Raw genomic sequence first — 24,184 nt, 5'->3', positions numbered from 1 at the left:
CTTCTTGCCTTCCATGAGCTACTGGGCAATTTATCCTTTGGGAGGCTGCTGTTCTCTGTTATGTTGTGACAACAAGCACAGGAATCCCCCCTGCATAAGCCAAGGGCTCTGAAGTGAAGCAACAGATTTATGTTTCACCTGCTTCTCTGATTTACAAGTAGGTGAGACTGCCTGTTTGGATTCAGGTTTCTTTTCTTCCTCTGATAGTTAGCAGAGAGGAGAGCTTCAGACCATGCAGTTCTACACAATTTGCTGATGGGAATGAATATATCAAATGTTTCCTTAATAAACCAGCACAGGCAAAAAGGACACATTTCCCTCTCTGTAATGCATTGGGGATTTTCAAGGAATGACAACATGCACATTTCAAAAAGCATCTTCAGACAGAAATACCAATAATTACCCAAGAAAGGGAAGCCTTAAAAATAAGGTGCTTCGTCCAGCTGTGCTTTCTGACTCAAAAGACCTGGACAGTTTTCTAGAATTTACAACTGGACAGCAGCCAGGACATCTGGGGTGTTTCAGCTCTGGGCCTGTTTTGGCAAAAGTACTGAGTTCTGTAGAGTTTTGATAAGCACACAAGCCCTCCATCATCATAATTTTCCTCTCCTAATTGTACAGATATCCCTCCTAGTTTCAGCCTCCAACTATTTTGTATTCTTTGTGACAGAAAAAACACACCTTTCTACACTCATGAGCTCCCAGAGCTGCACTTCTTTATGGTTACTTGTAAACACCCTTTTTTTTTTGGCAATGAACACCCCAAAAAACCCTGCAACAAACCTGCCCACATGCAGTGTTGTCTTCTTGCACCTCAAAATCAATCACCTCCTGAATTTCAGTCAGGGAATGGTTTTGGTTAGAAGGAACTGTAAGGTGGATGCACCACACTTATCCCAACAGTGCATATGGTTGTCACCATTCCAACAACAAATGAGATCTTTTAAATCCCAGCAAAGGCTACATCTTTATACTTTACTGCACCAATTAATGTCTAAAATGACAGGAAGTTAGAAAGCACAGGGAAATTGAAAGACATGTTTTGTGTACAAATGACAGCTGAGCTATGGTCAATTGATATTTTTAGTTGTAGTGTCATCCTGCTTTTCATTTTGTAATGAGCATCAGAGGAGAAGCAAATGGGAAATACCACTTTGGAAAACTGTTCAACAGCAAGTCCAGTCCTTGGGAGTAACTTTGTTAAAATGAAATTACTTCGTTTTCTAAAAGTAGTAAATTTTATGTTAAGATTTGTACTGAAGCATAACCCAACCCCATTCTATTCATCTCTGATGCCAGTGATGGGCAGGGTAAGAGCTAGGAAGTCTGAGCTTTGATTTGTACCAGAATTTTAGGGCTATCTCATTTCCAGAAAGACATCTGTGAGGCTACAATAGGGCTGAACCAAAAAGAAAATGGTTACTGATGAATTTTTAAATAAGAAATTATCCAGTGACTTCCTTGAAATAAAGCTAATGGAAATGTTAAAAATTTCTGTCCAATTCAATGGGAACAGACCAAATAATTTTGAAAACTCAGTGGAAGAGAAAGGGAATAAAAACAACTCTAGGGAAATGCTTATATTATGTCTGATTCAACCCTTCAAAATACGTTTTTCCTGTTCTTAGATTAAAAAACCACATTTTTTTTCCTAATGCTTTAAACAGTTACCAACTGGCAGAAATGAAATTTTGACAACATTTGAACCTAGGTGTCAAACAATTGTGCTTTTAAACTTTGAAAAGCTCCATGGGAATATTTATTTGTTAATATAGGACCTCTGAGAATTTTCATTACAAATAAAAATTGCCCAGGGGCATTAACTCTGCTAAGGTTGGGAATAAGATGAAAGCTTCATCTGTGCAGGGAAGCCGTAATGCAAACCATGCCAGAGGAGAGATTTTCTTCTCTGGCAGCTCTCAAGCAAAAAAAGATCTGACATATTTCACTTCCAGAGATTTGAGCACAAACCAGGAAAAATAGCTACAGTTTCAAGATTTTCAGAGCTATTCAGTGACCCAAATGAAAAAAAAAAAAAAGCCTACCCACACCAGAGACAATCTAAAAATACTTCAAATATCTCAAAATATAACAACATTCCAGACCTGTGGAGGAGGCAGCCCAGCACACACTTCCTTCTGGCTGGTAACAGCTTTTACTTTTAAAGCACAGATGAAATCTGCCTGGTAGAGGTGGAAAAAGGTGCCAAGCAGGTCTGGCTGAGTATGTTACTGCCCCCAACCTTGGGGGAGGAAAGGATGCAAACTCTCAAGAGCTTCCCAAAAACAGAAGGGGCCTTCAAAATGTGCCAGCCCTGTCTTGAATTAAGGTATATTTTTAGGGCAGCATAAAGAAGCTCACAGGGATCCAAGTTCTGCTATGCAAGAGGTGTTATCCTCTTCAAATCCTGTTTGCAGGACAGACTGGTAGAAGAAAACACACCCATTCCACACCAAACAGAGCCCTGGATTTCACCATAAGGCTGCAGAATCATGGTCATGCCAAACAAACACAAGTAACAGGTGTTTGCCTCCCATGAGATGATAATTTTGAAGAGGACACCGACCTGTTCTGAGATATTTTGACAGCCCCAAGTGCCCGTGTTGGCACTGCCCCAAAACCCCCTCCTGCAAACACTGTGGGCATGGGACTTCACACACAACTGCAGCAGTGGAAGCAAGAGGGAGAACAAGAGGCAGTTTGATGGCTCAAGCTCTAAGTAATTTTATAACAACATACCATCTCCATGGTGCTGGCCGGAGTCAGGAAGAAATTCCTTAAATTCAGAAAGTAACCCTCTAGTTGTCCAATTAAAAGAAGTAAGATAACTCCATCTGAAAACTAGATAAGAATTACCTGAAAATTATTTGGCTTTAGTAAACTATTTCAGTAAATGCCATTCTAGCAATAAAGGAATGTAAATGTTACTCGGGCAAGCAGACAGTGTAATGACTCAGTTCCCTCAACCTCTTCCACAGTGAACTTCATATTTAGTTAGATAAGGCTCCCAAATTCATACTTGTGAAAATACAACTGTGTAAAAGGACAGCTATTAAAAAAAAAAAACTATTCCAAATATGAAAATACTTCAGATGAGCACAAATACATAACTATAAATAATAGAAAATTGTGCCTAGTTATGTGTGAAAAAATACTTGAAAACCTTCTTTTCTTACAGTTGCACACTGGAAAAATCCAGAAGAGCACCCCGTTCACCAGAGCCCAGGGTGCTCAGCCCAACTCTTCTTGCAATTTCATACTCTAAAGAAGCTCTCCATTCAGAGGATGAGACTTTGAGATGTGGTGAAAATAAAGCTTTTATACCATGAAGTAAATGCAGAATCAACTATCACTAAATACAGCAATCAACTTGGCTTTCATTTTAATGTTCAGGACACCTTTATTTCCATCCTGACAAAGAAAGCACCCTTAGAAGTTGGGCAGACTGAAAATTACTCCCTGTAGCATTATAAGGGCAGCATTCAATACAAAGGCTGTATTTTTGCATTAATTATTAGCTTCAGAAACTTCAGAGACCAAAGCTTAATGTCTTAACCTAAACATGGAAATCATTATGTTGCCAAATTTCAAATTACTGTAATAAAAAAGGAGAGTTCCTAATGGTGACAGGAAACACACAAATGGCTGACAAATCATGGATAACATGCAGATTGGAGCACACTACCTGAGATTCGATGTCTCTCACATTTAACCCTAATTTTCCAACATGCTGGTCAACAAATTGCAAGAGTGCCTAAAGAAAAAAGAAAGGGGGAAAGGAAAAAAAACACTAACTTTTTCAGTATTTAAGTCTGGCCTAAAAGATTTTGATGTCTACTAAAAAAAGTAAATTACCTTTTTTACAGCATCCAGTTTATCTGGAGCACAGTTAAATAATTCATCAAAGGCATCACCTTCTGTATCAAAACAACATTAATTGGTTTTATTTTGAATAACTGAGAGATCAGAGCTTTAATGTGGCTCCAGAAGGAGAAAGGTATTTGCAGCTTACAATCCAAGGAGGAAAGGAGTAGCAGGGAGGCAGAGAAAGATGCTGCTTTTATATTTATCAGAGGACTGGATGACAGCCTTCCCTTCAGCCTGACCACATAAGAGAAAACAATTTACTTCATTCATCTCTGTAATTTTCACCTTCAGAGGTTCTCAGTTTGTGCTGCCACCAGTCTGAGCACTAACTAAATTTCACATCACTACAGTTTATCTCTTTTCACTTACTTTTTTTTAACCCTGAGCCTCTGGGATAAAATGCAGGGAGCAGAAGAGCTGTATGTTTTACTGCTGTCCTCAAACAGAAATGCCAGTTACACCAAATTTGCAGAAAAAAGCCCAGCCTCCTTCCTTCAAAAAACCACAAGCAAGATATGGATACTCTGCCTTTCCTCTGAAAACTCGGAGACCTCAAAAACAGCCAGATCTGCCACCCAGTTTAAAGTGGCAATGAGCTGGTGCCAGCAGAGCTGTGCCAGAAAACTAGCAGGAGTGTAAAGGCTTCCAAAGAAATGAGATCTAAATCCCACCCTCACCTCCCCTTTCTGCCCAGGTTCAGCAAAAGCAGGATCCATCTCCTTACCCAGCCACAATACGGCTCTGGTTCAAGCATGAGCAAAATATTTGAAACACCCTGAGCAACGAGAGGCATTCTGGCAGCACAAGTACATGGAGAACCAGATTCTACAGCATAGGAAAGCAAAAGCAGCTTTGCTTAAGGGAATTTCCTCCCAAAAGAGAATCCTCCTTTGTGAAAGGGATTCCTCAGGATTCTCTGTTCTGCCTGTTTGGGGATTGCTTCAGGAGCAGTGTCAGGGAATAGGTGAATCAAACAAATCAGAGAGAGCCCTCTACTGGAGCCACGCTTTGGGATTTCTCTTTGCTAGGAAAGCTGTGTCAAAAATAGGGAGAGTACATCTTGAAGAGTGAATTGCAGATTTCTCTTCCCAGAATCAGCCCACTACAAGAAACACCTAATTATGGGTTTGGGATTTTTCTTTTTTTTTTTTTTTTCTTTTTTCTTTTTTCGGTTTTTTTTTTGTGTGTGTGTGTGGTTTTTTTGTTTGTTTTGTTTTGGGTTTTTTTGCTTGTTTGTTTGTTTGTTTGTTTGTTTTCCTAATTTTTTTTCTTTTATATTTTTTTTTGTTTGGGGTGGGGGGTGAGTGTTGGAGTTTTTTCACAATTTCAGCCCACACTAGAGAATACTCAGTGGAATAAATCATAAATACATATCAAATTATATAGTTTGCACCTCTGCAAAAGATGAAAATGCCAAAATAAAGGGCACAGCAGAGAATTCAAATGGTTGCCTTGCTTCTCTGGGGATGCAATGTGCTCGTTTGCAGCAGGGAAGAGCAGCTCACACTGAAGCCTGAGCAGTGCCCAGACCTTCTGCAGGCTTCGCAAACAGGAACATTTTTCATCTCAACTGTTTCCCAGCCCTCAAAATCCCTAAGGGCAAAAGCTCTGGGGACGTTGGTTCAACTGAGCTGCCATCCACAGCCGAGTTCCAGTGGATTTCAAAATCCCATTTGCAAACTGTGGTAAGGAAAGTGTAAAAATTGGTAGCAACGAGAACCACAGTTCTGAAGCCTTTATAAATAGTTTCAACATGAACATGGTCCGTGCTCAAATCCAAGCTGCATTGTGCCCCCAGCCAGGTTTTTTTTTTTGGGTCATCAACCCACCTTCATGTCCTGTCTCCCCTCCCATCTCTTGCCTGCAGTCCACAGGCAAAGTGACCACCCAGTTTCCAAGCTGTATTGTGTTGGTAGGAGCAGGCATTAACAGAAGACAGTTGGAGAAAAACACCAGGAAAAAAAATCCATGAATCTCCATTAACTTTACTGGGAGCATACTGATTTTATCATGGGGTAAAAATTGATCAGGACATGATGTATAAAAGCACTTAATGAAACACTGAACTTGGCAATGCCAGCACTTACTTGACTGCGCTTCTATATTCTCTCTGGAAGTGCAATAATAAGCAAGAGTTAGAAAAATGATTCAGCAGAGCTGATCTTATTCATAAGCTTTGCTTATCTGCTATCCTGTAAAGCAGGAGATAGAGTTCAAAGTGGCATTAACTTTATGTCAGAGTGACCTTCCAACAGACATTTTTAAGTACTGCATATCTGTGTGGGGTCTTCGAAGCATATGAGATTTTACCTGGCCCACACACCAATGAACATTTATTTTACAAGCACAATCCTCAATATCCTCTTCCAATAAGCTGCTCACGATATTAGAGCTTGAAGATGTTCTGGCATATAAAAAATGATAGTAGGAAAACCTGTTTCTAGTTCTTAGAATGAAGTCCTTATTTTTTTGGTATATAAGTGGTATCCTGTTTAACTCCTTTAATAATGACAGTACTTCATACACTCAGCAAGCTAAAGCATTTCATTCACAGTAAAATAAGAAAAGAAATGTCTCCTTCCTTTTTATTTAAAGACACAACAGCAAGAAATTAAAAGTAGATTTAAACCTTTGTGGCTTTAGAAAATTTCCAGTTTAGTCCGGCACAGGTAAATTTACAGTCCCAGAATTTTGTTACTATATTTGCTGTGAAATTCCATGGCAATGACAAATTCTAAGCCTCAGGAATAATCGTGCATATTGGTTTAGAGAATTTTATATACTGAATAAATAAAGGTATTGCACCATAATGCCAAATGTGAAGAGGAGAATAAAAAAAGCTAAGAAAACAGATAAACAACTCACATGCATATGCATACCTGGGCTTACACCTTTTTCATCATCATGATCCCAGCTACTTTTTGTAAGGGGGAACACACCCACAATGTTTCTTTTCTGATTGACAATGTAAAAAACAGATATATCCCCTCTTACTTGTTTTCTGTGATATTTTCCACCCCATTTGATGTCTTTAATCCTCTGGAGGTGGTCTGTTGAAAGGACAATAAACAATGTTGGGTTTGTTACACAAAAAATATTCCATAAACAAGCTTTCATGACCTGTTTGCTGCCTTAAATGAGTATCAAAAGGCATTTATTCAATAACTCCAGTACAATTAGTACAGGTATTTGAAGAGATTTCTGCTTCCTTCTACTCTCTTCAGTCTCCAGCAGGAAATCTCTTACTTCCCCATCAGAGGAAGCCCTTGGTGTTTGCTGTTCTTCCCTTTCAGGCAGTGAAAAACACTGTGCTTACATACACCCGTGGTGGTAATTTTTGCAATTATATCCCAAATTCTGGGATATTCAATATTTCTCTACAGTCTCAGAATTGACCTTAAGAAACAGAGGAAGAAAGTGTGTAGATCTCTGCTTGCAGAGAACAGTACCAAAATGTGACCCCAATGGAAGTGGAGTAAAAACTCCCATCACCTAAAGAAAGAAATCTTCAGCATTTAAAAAAACTTTATGATTTATGAATACAAGCTTCTATTTTAAAGCATTTAGAAACAGTAACAGCAGAATTTCTTCATTTTCTTGTTTACAGAGATCAGCAGCTGCTTTCCGTTTGGACCCTTCCCATGTTTGGCTGAGGAAGAAAAACAGCATAGTGCTTTTCCCCTTTTAAAGACAGACTATCTGAATTGAAAATTCAATCTAATCCACCAAACTCAGAAATTGAAAGGTGTGGTTCACAGAAAATACAAGTATCTCTTTCATAGCTGCACAGACATTTCTCCTAATTCTAAGCAGGTTAGCCTTGTGAAAGGACTCTAGGATCTACTGTAACAAATAGTAAAACTAAGAATACCTCAATGGTGATTGTCTCCACTTGAACATTTGGAGGCAGAGCCAGGGTGGGCTCGAAGTGCTTTGCTATTGCAACCAGAAGATGCAGTGTGCTCAGTAAGTCCTTTGCCAAGATAGCTATTGAGTGTAAGGGAAGAATACAATGGTCAGTGTGGAAAACATGGGAGGGCCATTACACGGGGGGGTACACCGGATTGGGGTTTATATAATATGAAAATCTAGCAATAGCACAGCTTAAAAGTGAGACATACAGGGATGCTGAGGGTTCTTAAGTGAGCCACAAGCCACACACTTAGAGAAGACAGAGCTGGGCGGGGTCAGATATGTCTGTCTCACTTTTGATTCAACTAGTAATTGAAAACAGGTTGTTTAATTACTGTTCTGGCAGCACACTGCCTCCACAGCAGCCTTATAGCTCAGCCTGTGATGGATAATTTTTGCCAATTTCACTTCTGCACCTACATTCCACACTCCATTTCAGCTGACTTTCTTCCAGTTGCAAACACTTGGCCAGAGCTTCCAGAATCACAGAGAGTTTCTGTCGCTGTTTTTTTTCTGTTAATGCAATCTTGTCAATATCCAGCTTGAGAGAGCCTAAGTTTTCTTTTACAGAGGGTCCATAGGAAGAAGGATGTATTTTAACACCATTGTAGGGAAAAAGAAAATAATTAGAAACATAAAATGACAGTGAAGTACACAAAGTCTTGTTTTAAATGTTCAATATCATTTCAGAGCTCTGCAAAAGGGAGAGGCACTCCTTGCAGCATCATCCTTCAGCCCTAGCTCTTTACATTCCTTCAACAGAAATCCAAGGAGTGCATCTTTCCTGTCGATAATGTACAAAGTCAATATCAACTCATATATAGAAGAAATATGAGGTCATTGCTCAGGCAAGTAAACCATGAAAATCAGCCAGTCCTGCTCGTGCTGCTGCTCTCAGCCTTGGTGGAAAGGAGATAGATTTAAAAGACATCCCCAAAGAGAGTGATAAGGGAAAGACAAATGTAGTAGGGACAGGAGAGATGGAGAAATAGATTACAGGCTGCTTCAGGAGGTCACATCTTTATACAAGCACCAGATAGATCCAAAAGCCTCTTAAGATTTTTACCAGTTCCAGTACCAGAACAGTTCTTTGGACCAAGAGCTTTTAATTTTTTTTTTTTTTTAAAGACAGGGCAATATATATTACAGTGCTGATTCCCTCCAGTATTTCTGGTAGCACCACAAGCCACCTTTGTGTTCTAGTTTATGAAGCCCTCATTCATTTCAGAAGCACTAAATTTCACACGTCATTGTCAACCTTTTTATTATGTCAACTAGCAGCTAATAAGAATTCCTTAGAAGTAAAATAACCAGGTAAAACAATAGTGAGAATTTGTTCAGAATTGTGATTATCACAGCTGGCCCCCAGTGCAGTGAGAAGTGAGGGCAGGTCCCTGCTACTGCGATTCCTGAGGTTTATTCTCTGATTGGAAAGTTCCTCCATAAGATGTCTGCAACAACTAAACTCAAAGGAGCTGCTCACCCAGGAGATGATGAAGCACCAGCCCATCATACAGGTCTTCCTCCAGCCTTTTAACTACTATGTGTTCCTCTTTCAGAGTTCTGTTGATCCACTCAGTCAAGAACTGTGGGGAAGGGTGGAAACAAAGCAATTATATTCGTGTTGTTTAGACAATACAGCACTCAGTGCTGCATTCTGTTTCACTTCTCTCTTCAGGCCCTTATCTCAGATCTTGGTTTGCTTTCAATCTCCACTTCCTTTGTGCTTTTTGGTTGTTTTTTATAGGATAAGTTCTTCCTAATTTTCAAGTGAGATAGACATCTCACTACCTATATTCCGAGGAATTCTGCTATAGAGCTGGGAAGAGAGACTCTTCCCACTTCCACCAGGGAAAAGGCTGCACAGTACACTTCCCATCCCCCACCTTTATCAAACATCGCATAATTCACACAAATTCAACTGCTAGGCAGAAGTTTGTAAGAAAAGAGGCTAGGCTCATTCTGAGGGTAGTTTCTTGTACTCATCCATGCTACTAGCATTCCTCCCTCTCATCTCCTGATTTTGTTTTCTTTTTCTTTCTGCAATATTGTACCACTCAGTCCCCAAACACCTCCTTGGAACTTTCATACATGGCAGTCCTCCCACTGGCCTTCCAATATCCTTCCTGCCTTTCCAAGGGGAAGCTGCTCAGGAGGCCAAGGTGTGGCTACAAAAGGAGAAGGACCATTTGTGCTCCTAGTCAGGAGAACAAAGCAGTTCCTCAGCACTTCTCCAAGCATGTGCTTTATCCACATGTGTTGAGAGAAAGGGAAGATGACCTGGTGAAGTAGAACAGAAAAGTAGTAGCCCCAGCTGGCTGCCAACCTGAACATCCCTCTTGTGAGAGGGAAGGGTATTGCTTCTATTGCTGTAATTGTTACGAGTGAGTGTCTGGAGTGGATAATATCCTTCTCACTTGCTGTAAACAGAGGAGAAAATTCATAGCAGATTCCTGTAAGCTCGCCAACATTAACAAAAATGTAAGAAGGGTTTGAAAAGAAAAGTCTCTGAGATGCTTGGAACTGCACAAGAAATAAAAAAGTCTGAACTGAGAAGCTGTCAAACATGTCCTCTGCTGAGAAGTAACAAGAGCAGAAAGCTCTGCTCTTTAGCTAATTCTTGGGTACACTTTGTATGTGCAAGGGGTAGAGCAGTACCCCAAACACAAGAGTACAGCCAGAGGGAAGTCAGAAAAGCAGCAAATACTGCTGAGCACAGACCTATAGCATCCCTCCTTTTCTCTCCCAGCTTGACAGCCACATGTACAGCCTGCAGCTCACACCGTTCTGCTTTCTGCCCAGCTATGGGGGCCCCACTCAGCTGCAGAGCAGAGCCTCATGTCTAAAAATGAGTAAACAGGGAAAGGAGAAAAGGAATACTTTGAGAAGTTTGCTGTTGGCTTCCAAATTTAACGATCTTCTATTTTACATGCAACCAGATATTTATAGCAACTACAGGGAGCCATTTCGTATTTCTCAGTTCTCCAAAGCCACCACAAAATGAAAATGCAGTGAAACAGTCTCCCTCCCCCGTGAGTTTCTTCACTTCCCTTGTTCTTCCCTTGAAGATTCCTCCCTGTCCCTGTCTCCATTCCAAATATTTCTCTAGAGAAGCCATCAAATCTTTAGATAAAGAAGGCAGTCAAGGGGCACTGATGAGCACCTAGAGAACTCTGTCTCCCTCAGGACATAATTTCCATCTCCTCATCACCCAAAGAAAAGACACTAGACCGTGATGAACATCATCTCAGGAATCTCTGACAGGAAACGGATTAAGCACTGAAGCTCACAGAAATCTTCGTAACTGAGGAAAACTTCATTTTTGGCAACCTCAAAATAACAAATACGGTCTTTCTGTAGAAAACATAATTGCATTCTGCAGCATCACCTTTCAGAGTTTCCCCTTTGTATAACAACATCATGAAAGCCTGACACAAAATCAAATCTTTTGGATCAAATGTGCATGAATACCTAATAAAAAACCACACCCACCTACATGTTTATAAATGCTAGAAAATACAAACAACAGCACATATCTTAAGCTGCTTTTTATAATATTTATAACAATTTCAGCACCTCCATAATGCAAGGAGTGCTGGTCTCATAAGACACATGCCACTTTTCTTCCAGGAAGTTTCATTACGTGGACTGTGCCATTAGAGAAATTGAAAGAGTGACTGAACACACCGGGGAGACTTTCAAAATTAGATGGAAACAAAGTACTTGCCTGTGAATGAGATTCATCCTTCACAGTTACCTCAAACAGGCAGTGTACCATACAATGGCCTGAAAGCTTTCATTCCAAATTCCTGGTGACTTGCATACTCTTCATCCCATTCCCCCTCTGCTCTCTGCTAACCGTTCCAGCTGAGCCAGCTGCTGGTGAAAGCTGCTGCAAATCAGTAGAGCAATCCTAAAAGTTACCATGGGATCAGTGCAGCAACCCTGCACCATATCTCTCTTTAGTCACAGCAAATGCTGGCATGGGTCTGCTTGTGGTCCAAGCCCAGTGTTCTGGCTGGATTCTCACAGCAGTTACTTTATCATCACAATGAAAGAGTAACTGGGTGCTTCTGGTGTGGCTCACCCACACAGGCCAGGTTTGGAGAGGCGTCACATCAGAAGCCACTCAGGTTTGTATCTGCACTCCACACCCAGCAGAGCTCACTTCATTAGAAGCTTGATCCTGTACGGCCCAGCCACCCTGATGCTGAGCAGAAACAAAAGCTCCGCTTCACTTGTATGGAGCCCAAATGCCAAAAGCAGAGCTCATTCCCATCTGTAGAGAGTGGGGCTCTCGGGTCAGAGAGCTGGGCAGTTTAATGAAAGAGGCTGAAAGAGGTTAGAACTAGGTTGTTTGCTTTAACTCAACTCGAGGTGAGGGTTAAACTACACAGTAAAAGAAGTGGTACCACTTTCAATTCTTCCAGTTTGCAGTTGTTGCTTGAGGTCGGTTTTATGAGTTTCCTCTTCTCGCCTATGAAAGGAAGCAAACAAGATCCATCACAATTATCAGATATTACTAAAACAAGTTTTGCAGCTAAATCTGCTATCAGTTTGATATTCCCAATATGGCTAATTTCCCTATGTAGAAACATTTATTTTTCATTTTTACTAATTCTGTATGAGCAAGAAACTGGTATAGCAGACTACTAAGCCTGCTGTTGGAAATTATGCTTCAGTGTACTTTAAATCAGTAAGATCTAGATGGACAATTCTAGAACGAGGAAAACACACTTGGTCAGATCCACATGAGTGAAACTCAAATTTCAGTTAAAGAATCAGTTGGACGTTGTGTTGCTTCTTCATAATCTGCCCCCAAAGAGTCATCAGCCAAATTACACACACAGAACTTACTCATTTCTGATATGGCCAAGGGATCACTGCTGAAAAATACAAAATTCATTTGTACAGAACATTTTCTGTTTGTCCCTGCAGGTGGTTCTTTGGCCTATTTTGTGTCCTGGTTCATAAAACACATACCTTTAGCGATAACATCCTCAGTCAGGAATCGATCAAGTGTAGAAGGCTGTGTAAATACATTTAAAAAGTCTGGATCCATTGTCTTTAATCACTCCTGGTAAAGTAGAAACATTTGGGGGAAGGGAACATGAGTAAAGGCACATAAAGATCAAAATTAGTGCTAAGAAAAAAAACAAACCAAAAGGTTTTTTTTATCAGTTATTATTTCACCACTATTTATTTAATTGTGTGCAAAGAAAAAAGTTTAAAACAATTTTCATTTTTTTCTGTTAATCATCAAAATGTAGGAAAAGAAGACCTGAAGACCTAAACTAAAACTTGCTTAAATTACATCTAATTATAGTCCCTGTAATAGATAAGTAAAATCCTATTTCAGCTGAAGTGAAAAAGAAGCTTTCAGTCCCTAGGTATTGTTGGATATGTGCTAGAAAACATAAAAATTACCAATACTTAAGGAGTATTAAAACAAGAACCCAATAGTTAAATTACTGCGACAAGTTAGTAAATATAAGCAGCTTCCTTTATTAGACCAGCTGGTACAGCTGTGGGGAAACAAGGACAGCTATTGGCATCTGAACAGTTTCTTTTACAAATTCTAGTACAGAGTCATGAAATAATTTCTATTGGAAGAGAACTCTGGGATCATTGGGTCTCAACTGTTCACCCACCACTAAACCATGTTCCCAAGTGCCACATGTGCACTGTTTTCAAATCACTCTAGGGATAGTGACTGCAACACTTTCCTGAGTAGCTCCTTCTAGTGCTTGAGTGCCCTTTTAGTGCAAAGCTTTTCCTTCATGCCCAGTCTGAACCTCCCCTGGCATGACTTGAGGCCGTTTCCTCTTGTCCTGACTCTCATTCCCTGGGAGCAGAGCCCGACCCCAGCTGTCCCCTCCTTTCAGGGAGTTGTGCAGAGCCAGAAGGTTCTCCCTGAGCCTCCTCTTCTCCAGGCTGAGCCCCTTTCCCAGCTCCCTCAGCCCCTCCTGGTGCTCCAAACCCTTCCCCAGCTCCATTCTCTTCTCTGGACACGCTCCAGCCCCTCAATGTCCATCTTGTCCTGAGGTTCCCAAGCTGCCCCAGGATCTGAGGTGTGGCCCCAGCAGTGCCCAGCACAGGGACAGTCACTGCCCTGGCCCTGCTGCCACACCACGGCTGGCACAGCCCAGGTGCCTTTGGCCTCTTGCCCTGCTGGGCTCCTGTCCAGCCGCTGTCCCCAGCACCCCCAGGGCCTTTCCCAGCTTTCCAGCCCCTCTGCCCCAGCCTGAAGCTGCAGGGGTTGGTGTGAGCCAAGGGCAGCACCCAGGACCTGGCCTTGTTGACCCTCAGACCACTGGCCTGGGCCCATGGATCCAGCCTGTCCAGATCCCCCTGCAGAGCCTTCCTGCCCCCAGCAGATCTGCACTCCCACCTAGCTGGGTGTCATCTGAGAAATGGCTGAGGGAGCACTCAATTCCCTTGTTCTGATCAAAGATAAAGATATTAAACAGGACTGGCCCCAGTGCTGAGCTCTGGGGACTCCACTTGTGACTGGTCAACATCTGGATTTGACTCCATTCCGCACCACTTGTGTCCAGACGCACAAGAAGCAAGATGGTGCTTCATAAATGAAATGCACATTGATTTAAGTGCCAGAAACCAGAATCACAAACTGCAACTGTGCTGTGGCCTGAAGAGGTGAAAGAAATTACAGGAGGATGAGGGCTCTGGACACTTATAGCAGGCTATGGTTCTAGTATGAGTAAGAGAACTCATCCTTCTCAAAAGTCCAAAAATCTCTGGAAGTCCAAGCAGAGAAGATGTGATGACCAGGAAGACTTTTACTGCTGGACCACTATGGGAGAAGGGATGCTGACTAGTTTGTGGTTCTTTTAAAGTACAAAAGAAAACAATATGTTCCATATTAGAGAGTCCCACAGGAGGGTTTTCCCACTCTCTACCCAGGGTGCCCACATTGGGAGCCCTTTCTCCTAACTCTTGCTGTCAAATGAGTGAGAACGGCACTTTTAAAGAGCAATCCAGAGGATTTAAATGAGTGGCTAATCCTGGTTTTAGGAATAGAGTTCCATCCACTCTATTACGAGAGACAGCCCTGGTTGCTGCTGCAGGTGCCTGAAGTGAGATGCTCCCTCTCACTTCAGATGACCCAGAGCAAGGCATCTGCTGAAAATGCTGTGGCACAAAACATCTCCAAAGTGGCATTCCTTTGCCTGCTAGTTTTATACACCAAACAACACAGTGCTGCTCTGAAGGCTTTCACATATTTCTTACAGGCTCCAGTCAAAGCATGTTACAAACGTGTATTTTAACACAGATTTTGCCAAAGCTGAGAATACTGGTAGAAAATAACAATTGGGTGCTTTTGCACATCAATCTGGTAAAACAAATTGGTACAAAATTGCTAGCAAGGCACTAAGAGAAAAGGTCACAAGATAATTTTTTTCATTATCGTGGCGGCAAAACTGAATGCTGTCTCTAAAAAGGTGCTTGATAAAAACAGATGGGAGAAATTGAGTGATGTAGTGCCTGAGGAACAACTGAACTAAGACTGCCCAGTTGAAATGAACTGAGAGAAGTTAATTAACAGAGAGCAACCCGAGGACAACTTACTTTTCAATTAGGTTTCTGGCAGCTGTGATGCCTTGGGGAAGTCCAGCTCATAACAGAAATGGTCTGTGTAAACTACAACTTACTCTCACCCAGTTTTGCAATATTCAAGTTCTGTATCTCTTAATTCCTTCAACTATCAAAGTGGTGTGTGCTGCCTGCCACACCTTCAGGCTCTTTTTGGCCAAGGAACCCGAACATCAGAAGCCACTCTAAAATTTGGAAACCTGTAAGGAAAGGCCTGAAATTGCAGAATTAATGTATAGGAATACCCTCTAGGGCCTCAGTCCTGTGTGTTACTCAGTTAAAACTTCTGCACTGGGTAATATTAATTTGCCTAGTATCCAGTCCCTTTGGGAAAAAAAGCCAGAGCTATAAGCAGTGCAAGGATACATAGACACTTCCCCAAAACATTTTTAACAGTCTGCAGTTCAGCCTTCCTAAAGCAAAGCTGGGGGCCTGGTCACTAGAAGTTGTCAACACATTTATTCCCATGAACTCCCCACTCACCCCTTGAACATGTGTCTGTCTCAGCACTCAGCATTGAGGAGGTGGAGTGTGGCCCTACATCATGTGAAGTTCCATCTCCTGTTTCTTGCTCTGACCCACCAGCTTCCCCTGAAGGCACCATGCAAAGATCAACTGATCCACATTTTTCACACCCCTGTGTTAATGCTCTATGGTCTCCTGCCCTACTACTCCAAACCCTCCATGTCCATCTCTTTCCAAAACCAAGAAGACAGCCCACAGTTACCCTTCCCTGGAAAACCAGCTGGTCAGCCTCAGTGCTTTTTTCTGAGCTTCCTCCAGCATGATCACAGCCTTTTGGAAGTGCTAGGAACTGGACCTGCCCAGATTTAGAAAGGTGCACTGCAGCATTCACAGTGGTCTCTGCCCCTCTCCTCCTAAGTCCTGTTTCCTTTTTCATCATTGTTGACCCTTTATTGGGAATTATCTATTAGATCTCCAAAATCTTATTCCTACATAGCAACACACCATTAAGAGCCCATCATTTATTGTATTTCAGCTCACATTTATCAATATTGATTTCCCACAGGCATTTCCCAGAGGCTCCCACAGAGGCTGACAACTGCAGTTCTTCAGCATTTAATAGACTCATTGTTTATTACTCATAATTAGCACTCACAGGCAGTCTTTCATGTGGCAGTGCAGCATATTGGTGGAGTTTGGTCCCAGGCAACAGCCTTTCAGAGAGTAACATACTACAGGAACATAAAATGGAACATTTTATGTTGGGTTGGGGACAAGTCTTTGGGTGAGCTGTTTAAACAGGAAAGGTCAGAAGAGCTGGTTCTCACACACAAAATTCCGTATTTGCTGCAACCAGCCCCTGCAGCCCATCAGTTATATTTGCTACTTAGAGCTGTGGTTGACATCCTGTTTTTTCCAGGCCCCATCCTCCTGCACAAGTTTTTTATCAGTAGTTGGAGTAGATTGTAAGAGACAACTGCTTAAATACTGACTGTACAGGCATTTCATTCCGGCATCTTTAAATAAAATAGATGCTTAATTATGGGCTATTCAAAGGAAATAGCATTCTCTGAATGAAATGCTCATTCTCTGAGAATGCCGTGGATATACAGGCTTTGCTTCAAAGGGGTGTTTGATTTCTTGTGTGCTGCCTGCAGGGGCTGCCAAGAAGCAAATTGTTCTTAGGTCAGGAGCTAGGCTATTGCACAAACTCGCAATGTCACAACTACTGATAAACAACTAATTCTCAAGTTGGGTCAGAGCAGCTCACTTTTCCTCCATGAGTCTTCACAGGGTCTGGCTCCCAGATGTCCCCAAGGCACCACACAAAGCACTAATGGGGGTCTCTGGCTTACAAATCAGCTGTAGAATATTCACAAGGCACTTTCCAGTGCTACCAAACTGTTTCATCCGTTTCATTTCCTGCTTGAAAAGATGAAAGCCCTACTCTAGGTCAAACACATTTCCTAAGTAGATCACACAAAGGAAGGGTAAAAAAAACCCAAATGGGAATGTTAATAGTAGTATTTCCACCTTTGGGAAACCAGAATTAAAAAATAAGTAAGGATTAATAAGAGAATGCACATTGTGCGCGCAGTTTAAAACTTATTTTCACTTCCCTGTGTAGTGCTGGACCTTTCAGGAGCCATCTTTGCTCATGAGCATCAGAAGAGATGTTATCTTAGTAAGAACAATCCTCACAGACACAGAAAATCTTCCAGTTAAGAACACTAATTATGAAAAAAAGCACCCAAAGAACTCCCATTTTCCAAACTTACTACTCTCTCCTTCAGTAACTCTCCAGAACTCTTCCAAGACCTTGTCCCAGCAGTCAGAATGCAGTTTCTGGGGCCGAGGGCTGAGTCCAGGCTCAGAGGTCTCCCACACAGGGCAGCACAAGGCACACAAGGGGAAGTTGTGCCGTAGTGCTCTGCTCTTAAAAACGAAACTATGGTCCCATCCGGAACTTAATTGTCTGTGTGCTGGTCTCTGCTGCAGAGACTGAAATAAACAGGAATACAGGAACAGGAAACATGCAGCCCTGCAACTCCTGAAACACCATAAAATATTAAGATATGATCGTTCGTGGATGGCACTGCCCAGCACGACAGGGCTACTCTGCCTCTAGGGCAACTCAAGAGCACTTTTGGTTTGTATATGATAAAAAAACTAGCCAAAAGCAGACAAGATCATGTTCAAATACACCTTTTCCTCATGCTCCTTCAAGTATTTTATAAAGCAGATCAGGACCACTCTACCTACCTGGCAGAAGGAGAAACCTAGAAAATTAATTAATTTGTCCTTAGAGAGGAAGTTAGCCACACCAGGGCCCTCATGTGAGACAAGAGTTATCCCCAGCAGGCAATGCTGCTGCTCTTCCTCCGCTTTTACATCACTGATTAAAGAGACAGAGCTTCCTACAGAAACCACCTTCCCTGGACATTTCTTCCAGGTATGAATTGCATTTATTAACACACCTTTTTTTCCTCCAAAACCTGATATAGTGACCAGTGCATGGAGTATCCAGACTTTTGCAGAACAGCAGAAGACAATCCTGTATGAGTTGCATTTGATTTCATGCCTATGATGCCTAAAGATTTTTACTTTATATATATTTTTCATGTATTTGTAGCTTTGCACTGTTAATACATGGTTATACATGGTTATATATTTTTCCTACCCCTTTCTCTTAGATTTTAGAGTACTAAGCAAACCCTTTTAACATTCCTGAAATTCTGTTGAGTCTCATTTTCAAGAAGAGAGCCTCTAACAAAGACATTTTGTTTTGCAACCAGAATCTGAGAAAACATCACAAGAAAACAGGGCAAAGAAGCCCCTGGACCACCTCCAAGGGGCTGACCCAGGGCAGGTGTTTCCGAAAGTCCTCAAAGCACATCACATCATGCACACACCCCCACCATGAACACCTGGCCCCCATGTGAAAATAGCCACTGAGGAACAACTCAAGGATTCAACAGCAATAACAAGTTCTGACAATGCATTTTCCCACTTTTCCACATGGCCCTGGCTGTATTGGAGAGCCATGCTACACTCTGCACACCAGAGCAAAGGGAAGCTCACCATTCATAAGTTCTTCCCACAGATTTTTCCGCTGAGGAAAAAAAAAAGTAGAAAACATAGTGATCATTATTTTTTTATTTGAATAAATAGTACAATTGTCAAAAACCATGCATAAACATTTGTGCTGTGAATTTTAGCAAACATAGCATTGCATTGTAACTTGCTTACAGTACACATCTCTTATCACTAAGATGGATGTCTCCAATGTATGACAAGCCCAGAACTTTATCTGTAAGGCTAGTTTTTAGTAGTTAGAAATCCAGAGTAAATGCTGTTAAAAACAGTAAAAAAGGCTCTTAAAAAATACATTAATACTGAAAGCACTGGGGTGTGGGGAAGAGGAGGAAGAAATTCTGTAAGGTTTAAATTGATTTAAAAAATCTGCTACTGTCGGGTTTTCATCTTGAGAAACAGAATGCAGCTGAGGACTATCTGAGCTGCTTCTGTGGTAATACAGCTCACTAACTGAGTGTGTCAAGTAAACGCACCTGAAAGTCAAGTTGTATGGACTGGAAAAGACAGACATTCATTAAATACTTAAAAATGCAGGAGCTTTAATGCTGTAGAGCATTCAGCATTCCAGACGAACTCAACATGATTCAGACTAGTATCCATTTGTAAAACCCCAGTAACACAAAGATATCATGAATCACATTTTTAACACTGACTCAACTTTCTGAGAGGCAAAGAATTTTGGTACATGTGTCACAGAAAGGTATGACAAAAGCAGGCATTTAGAAAAGCTTTACCTACATGGCTCAGCCTGGAAACTGGGCTGTCTGGGATGAAGCCACACTTCAGTGCAATCTACCCTGCTCACAAATCTAGTTAACAATAAATACAGTGTCTACAGATCAGTGAGCTGGCCAGACAGCCAGGAGCCAAGGAATGAAAAAAGTATCTTCCCTGTGCAACATCTACCAACAAACAAGGCCACAATAGAACAGGCTGTGACACCTGATCTAGGGAGCAGTCCTGGCTGATAGGGATATTAACAGAAGGACTGCTAAAGGAGACCCATGGTTGTAGCCAAGGGGACCAGAAACACATAATTCAACAAAACAGACACTCTGTTACAACCTGTTATAACCTGCTCACCTCTGCTCACATGCCCAGCTCAAAAACAGACATTCCCCTTTCTAAAGCCAAATCACTCTCACCCATCTCTTCTAACTTCTGTTTGCTTTTGTTATTAATACTGCTTGCAGTTTCAAAAACGAAACTCTCTGGAGGTCTTTCCCAGCAACTCAGAGAATATAAACAGAGCTGGCATCTCCACATCTCTCCCACCTGAAGGGGAGTGGAATAACAACTCTTGAACAGACTTGATTCCTGCAAATAACCCTGCATTGAACTAAAAGTTTGAGAGACCTTTCCATTCAGTGACCTTCCAGCCTCACGATACCTTTGTTTCTCAGAACAAAAGTTAGACCAATTTTATTCACTTGCCAGGAGAGCTGTCCCACCAAGCCTTGGCAGCTGTGCAAGTCTGCTCTGTTGGTGTTGTGGTGAAGTTTAGAGGCCCCATCTGAACGGCACATCCACTTATTCCAGACTCAGTATAAACAGTGAGAGGTTAGCTCCTTCCTAAAGTACAGGCATGCAAAGATTCCCCAGAGAGCCTTGCAGAGAAGAGGAAATCTGAATTTTCATGCAAAGAAAGGGTAACTTCCATCTTTTTTTTTGAGTGCGAGGGGAGGTGATCCAAGTAATCCAAATACTAGAACCCAAAAATACAAAGTGAAGAAGCAGAAGCTCATTTCTCTCCCTCTGAGATGAAAAACTGTTTAAGAAGGGAAGGAGAAAATCCCAATTGTAAAATTATACCATTCAAATAGCATGTTTCCTCTTGAACCTGAGCTCAAAGGCAAATAATGCTTGGTGTAAAAAAAAATATTTTTAGGGAAAGAAGATGCTGATTCAAGTAAGCCCATGGAGCAGAGCAATTCTGCCTGCTCCTCTCCTTCAGGTCACTCAGCCTAGTGTTTCACTGAAAGGAATGGCTGCCCATAAAACAGAAGTTGCTGCTGTGATACATAAAAGCAGCAATGAAATCTCTCCTCTACATGCTCAAAGGAAGAGGGTGATCTTAAACACATATTCCACCTATCATATACTCTGGAAATGCCAATCCCATTTCCTCCACAAAGCTCTCCTCAAAAACCCACTCAGATGGCTCCTGTTCCAGCACATTTCCTGTGTTAGTTTCAGGAAGGACTGGGGCAAATGTGCTAATCCAGCCTGTGCCTGTGTGACCAGCTCCTGATCAACCTGACCGAAGCTGCCTGCTTAGAGGTGGACAGTGGCCCTAGAAATCAAATTTCTCCTAGAAAATAGATTAAATAAAAAATAGACATCAAAAGATTAGTTGGTCATCCCATTGCAACTATTCTGTGTAAACACTGAATGGAAGTAACACCGAGTAGAAAGAGGTGAACACAAAAACTGAAGCTTTTGCCCTTAGCTTCACACAGTGCCTGTAATTCCCCTCAGCCCAACCAAACCAAGAGAACACACAAACCCTTATTTAATAGAAAAGGCTCAGCTTCTAAAAAAATTCCAATGGTGATTTTCTACTGTTAACACTCTAAGCCTGGAAAATTATCAAATGCCTGTTGCAACCAAGGAGTATGCAAAAGAAAGTCTTCTGCAGAAGCAAAGAATCTCAAGCCATGAGGAAGGTCTCATGTTTTCCCTGCTTATTGAAGTAGTTAGTGGTATATTTCCTTTCTCAAAAGAACATTCATGGATTATAGCAAACAACAGATCCGTTTGGCAAAAGTGTGAAACACCTACACATTTTCAAGTGACCTAGAGAATACATATGCATCATTTTTAGTGGGATTGTCTTACAAACAGCTACAGGGAGAACACATCAACTGTAGGAAGAATGCATGAAGTACATATCATAAGGCACAATGGGAGCATGCAGAGGGCATGTTTATTGTAACTTCTGCCTGAGGAGGTTGAAGGATGATGAGACCTCAGCAGCTTCCAGGATCACTCAATGTTCTTGTACTTTGTGAAAAGGTTGTACAGAACCCTGAGGGTAGACTTCAAGTCCAAGTTGACAACATCTGTGGAAGAAAAGGATAAATCCTGAATTTGCATTTTGTTTTCCCTCATTTGTCCTGACAGGAACAGAAGTCCCCACATCTCTGAGCTGATGGAATTGTGAATAAAAAAAAATCCACAGAGTTTTGATCTCCTCAAGTCTTTTAAATGTCCTGCATGATGTTCTTCAAAGCAGCTTTACAATCATACAGCACAGCCAACTTCTCCCTGGGAAACAGAAGGTAATTCCCTTCCTCAGCTAAAATTTGCTACAGAGAAAGTCTACTTCTGTCAGAGACCTGGGATAAAGGCTTTGGGAAATACTCCTAATGACTTTCCTGGCCACAGAAGCAGTGAACAAGCAGTCACACACATCCTTAGGTACTGAACCACATCCACAGCTCTCAATGATATGGTCCATGAATTAACAAAGCCTGAATCCTTAGCAGACTCAAGCTTTTTATTATTTAATAACGCTTCTTATCACGCTAGGCCAGAGAAAAGGTCTGGAACAGCTCTCAAGAGAAAGCTTTCCTGTTAGCACTTCTCCACCTATACAGAAATAAAATGCCAAGAATGCAGGGATTCTGGGGGGAGGCACAGCATAAGAAGGCTGAAGAGGTAGAAGGAAAGTTTGGATACAACATGTAAGATAGTAGTAAGAAGAAGCAAAAAATATACAGTGAACAATATATTACAGAAGGAGAAGTGAGGAAGAACAGATAATTAAAAAATCATCAAAAGTCCTAGAAAGACAGCAAACTGCTAACAGACCAAGCACAATTAATGAGAGATCCAAGGGAAACCCCACTGTCTCCTTTGAAATATCATTGCCAGGACCTCTTCACCCTTACCTCTCACCCCACACTAAATATCACTCTAAACCCCACACTTCATCTGATACATTCAGTAATCTCTCAAACATTCTTTCTACCTTTTCTCCTGTATTATTTTATATATTTCATTTATGATTTTCAGTTCACTTTTGCAGAAGAATCTTCTCCTGCCCCAAAGAAAGATCCTAATTGCTCTGAAGTCATGCACTCTTAAAAAAGAAATGTCCTATTTGTATACCTTAAATACAAAACTTCTAATTTTTCTAGGTATCATAGAAAGTTGATACCCAAATTAAAACAAGCCAACCCAAATTAAAATACAAGCTTAACACTGAATGTTTTCCTAATTTTTTTTTCTTTTTTCCATCTTCCAGTGGTGGAAATTCCATCTCCATTCCTTGACAATGAAGACCAATGGTTAATAACCACTATTGCAAAAGTTATACTGTAATTCCAGTTTGCCATTTTCTTAACTTTCAGGCCTTGTTATGTCTTTGACTGCTGCATTAAAGAATACAGAGTGTGCAATGCATCCCCCCTCTGTGGGAAACTGTTGTGCTCCTTATCAATGTGTCTAACAGGTACTTCCAAGAATAAGCATATTCGCAGCCTCCTGTTTCTTATAATAAGATAAAACATAGGCAGCCATAATATTACTAACAACTAATAAAATGTTAACTGAAAGTGGCCATACACTCTAAAAGTAGTTTAAAATATTCCATTCATTTAAGACTTTCACAGTCCATAACAACCTCATTAGAGGATACTAAATTAATCCACCACAACATAGTTCTGCTGCTGGCCCAATCCACTGAATTTGGCTTGAAGAACAGAGAAGAGATGATCTGTATGGTCCTATTTTTGTTTACACCTGTACACAGACACACTACAAGATTTAACAAGACCTATTTCTTGCAAGCACTGTAGAAAGCATGGGTTTTAGGGATAAAAATTATCTGCTCTAGACAACGTTTTTCCTTAAAATTACATTTTTCCTTAAAACTACAACTAATTAGACTGGTTGGACAGCCAGGCTCACCACCTCAGATCCTGGGACAGCTTGGGAACCTCAGGACAAGATGGACATTGAGGGGCTGGAGCGTGTCCAGAGAAGAGAATGGAGCTGGGGAAGGGTTTGGAGCACCAGGAGGGGCTGAGGGAGCTGGGAAAGGGGCTCAGCCTGGAGAAAAGGAGGCTCAGGGAGAACCTTCTGGCTCTGCACAGCTCCCTGACAGGAGGGGACAGCCAAGGGGTGACAAGCTCTGCTCCCAGGGAACAAGGGACAGGACAAGAGGAAACGGCCTCAAGTTGTACCAGAGCATGTTTTCCCAGTTGGGTATTGGGAAAATTTCTTC

General features: G+C 41.4%; 2 protein-coding genes across 12 annotated transcripts in view; both read right to left on the bottom strand.

The window, feature by feature from the left end:
* PARVG (parvin gamma) overlaps positions 1-24,184 on the bottom strand; it is a 29,104-nt gene that overhangs the window by 3,236 nt on the left and 1,684 nt on the right. Inside the window, exons 1-11 of one of the 7 annotated variants that reach the window (XM_005532890.3) lie at positions 17,637-17,761; positions 12,763-12,856; positions 12,192-12,256; positions 9,263-9,365; positions 8,200-8,340; positions 7,739-7,854; positions 6,862-6,917; positions 5,955-5,977; positions 3,856-3,917; positions 3,686-3,754; positions 2,740-2,841 (exon numbers count right to left, since the gene is read on the bottom strand). In XM_005532890.3, coding sequence (XP_005532947.1) covers positions 2,740-2,841; positions 3,686-3,754; positions 3,856-3,917; positions 5,955-5,977; positions 6,862-6,917; positions 7,739-7,854; positions 8,200-8,340; positions 9,263-9,365; positions 12,192-12,256; positions 12,763-12,841 — 816 coding nt within the window. In that variant the 5' untranslated portion in view covers positions 12,842-12,856; positions 17,637-17,761. Of the gene's footprint in view, positions 1-2,739; positions 2,842-3,685; positions 3,755-3,855; positions 3,918-5,954; positions 5,978-6,861; positions 6,918-7,738; positions 7,855-8,199; positions 8,341-9,262; positions 9,366-12,191; positions 12,257-12,762; positions 12,857-17,636; positions 17,762-24,184 lie in introns of those variants that run through there. The other 6 variants (XM_088055850.1, XM_088055851.1, XM_014261422.2 and 3 more) reach the window with 6 other exon arrangements.
* PARVB (parvin beta) overlaps positions 18,997-24,184 on the bottom strand; it is a 51,707-nt gene continuing 46,519 nt past the window's right edge. For all 5 annotated transcript variants that reach the window (XM_005532888.3, XM_088055848.1, XM_014261418.2 and 2 more), the window contains one exon: positions 18,997-22,016. In XM_005532888.3, coding sequence (XP_005532945.1) covers positions 21,940-22,016 — 77 coding nt within the window. In that variant the 3' untranslated portion in view covers positions 18,997-21,939. The remainder of the gene's footprint in view (positions 22,017-24,184) is intronic.

The sequence above is a fragment of the Pseudopodoces humilis genome, chromosome 5, assembly GCF_049639895.1.
Source record: "Pseudopodoces humilis isolate 2021_Gansu_Grassland_sample_001 chromosome 5, ASM4963989v1, whole genome shotgun sequence".
In the NCBI taxonomy this organism is placed as follows: Eukaryota; Metazoa; Chordata; class Aves; order Passeriformes; family Paridae; genus Pseudopodoces; species Pseudopodoces humilis.
Note: the sequence above shows the minus strand (reverse complement) of the source record. Positions and strands in the feature narration are given on the sequence as shown.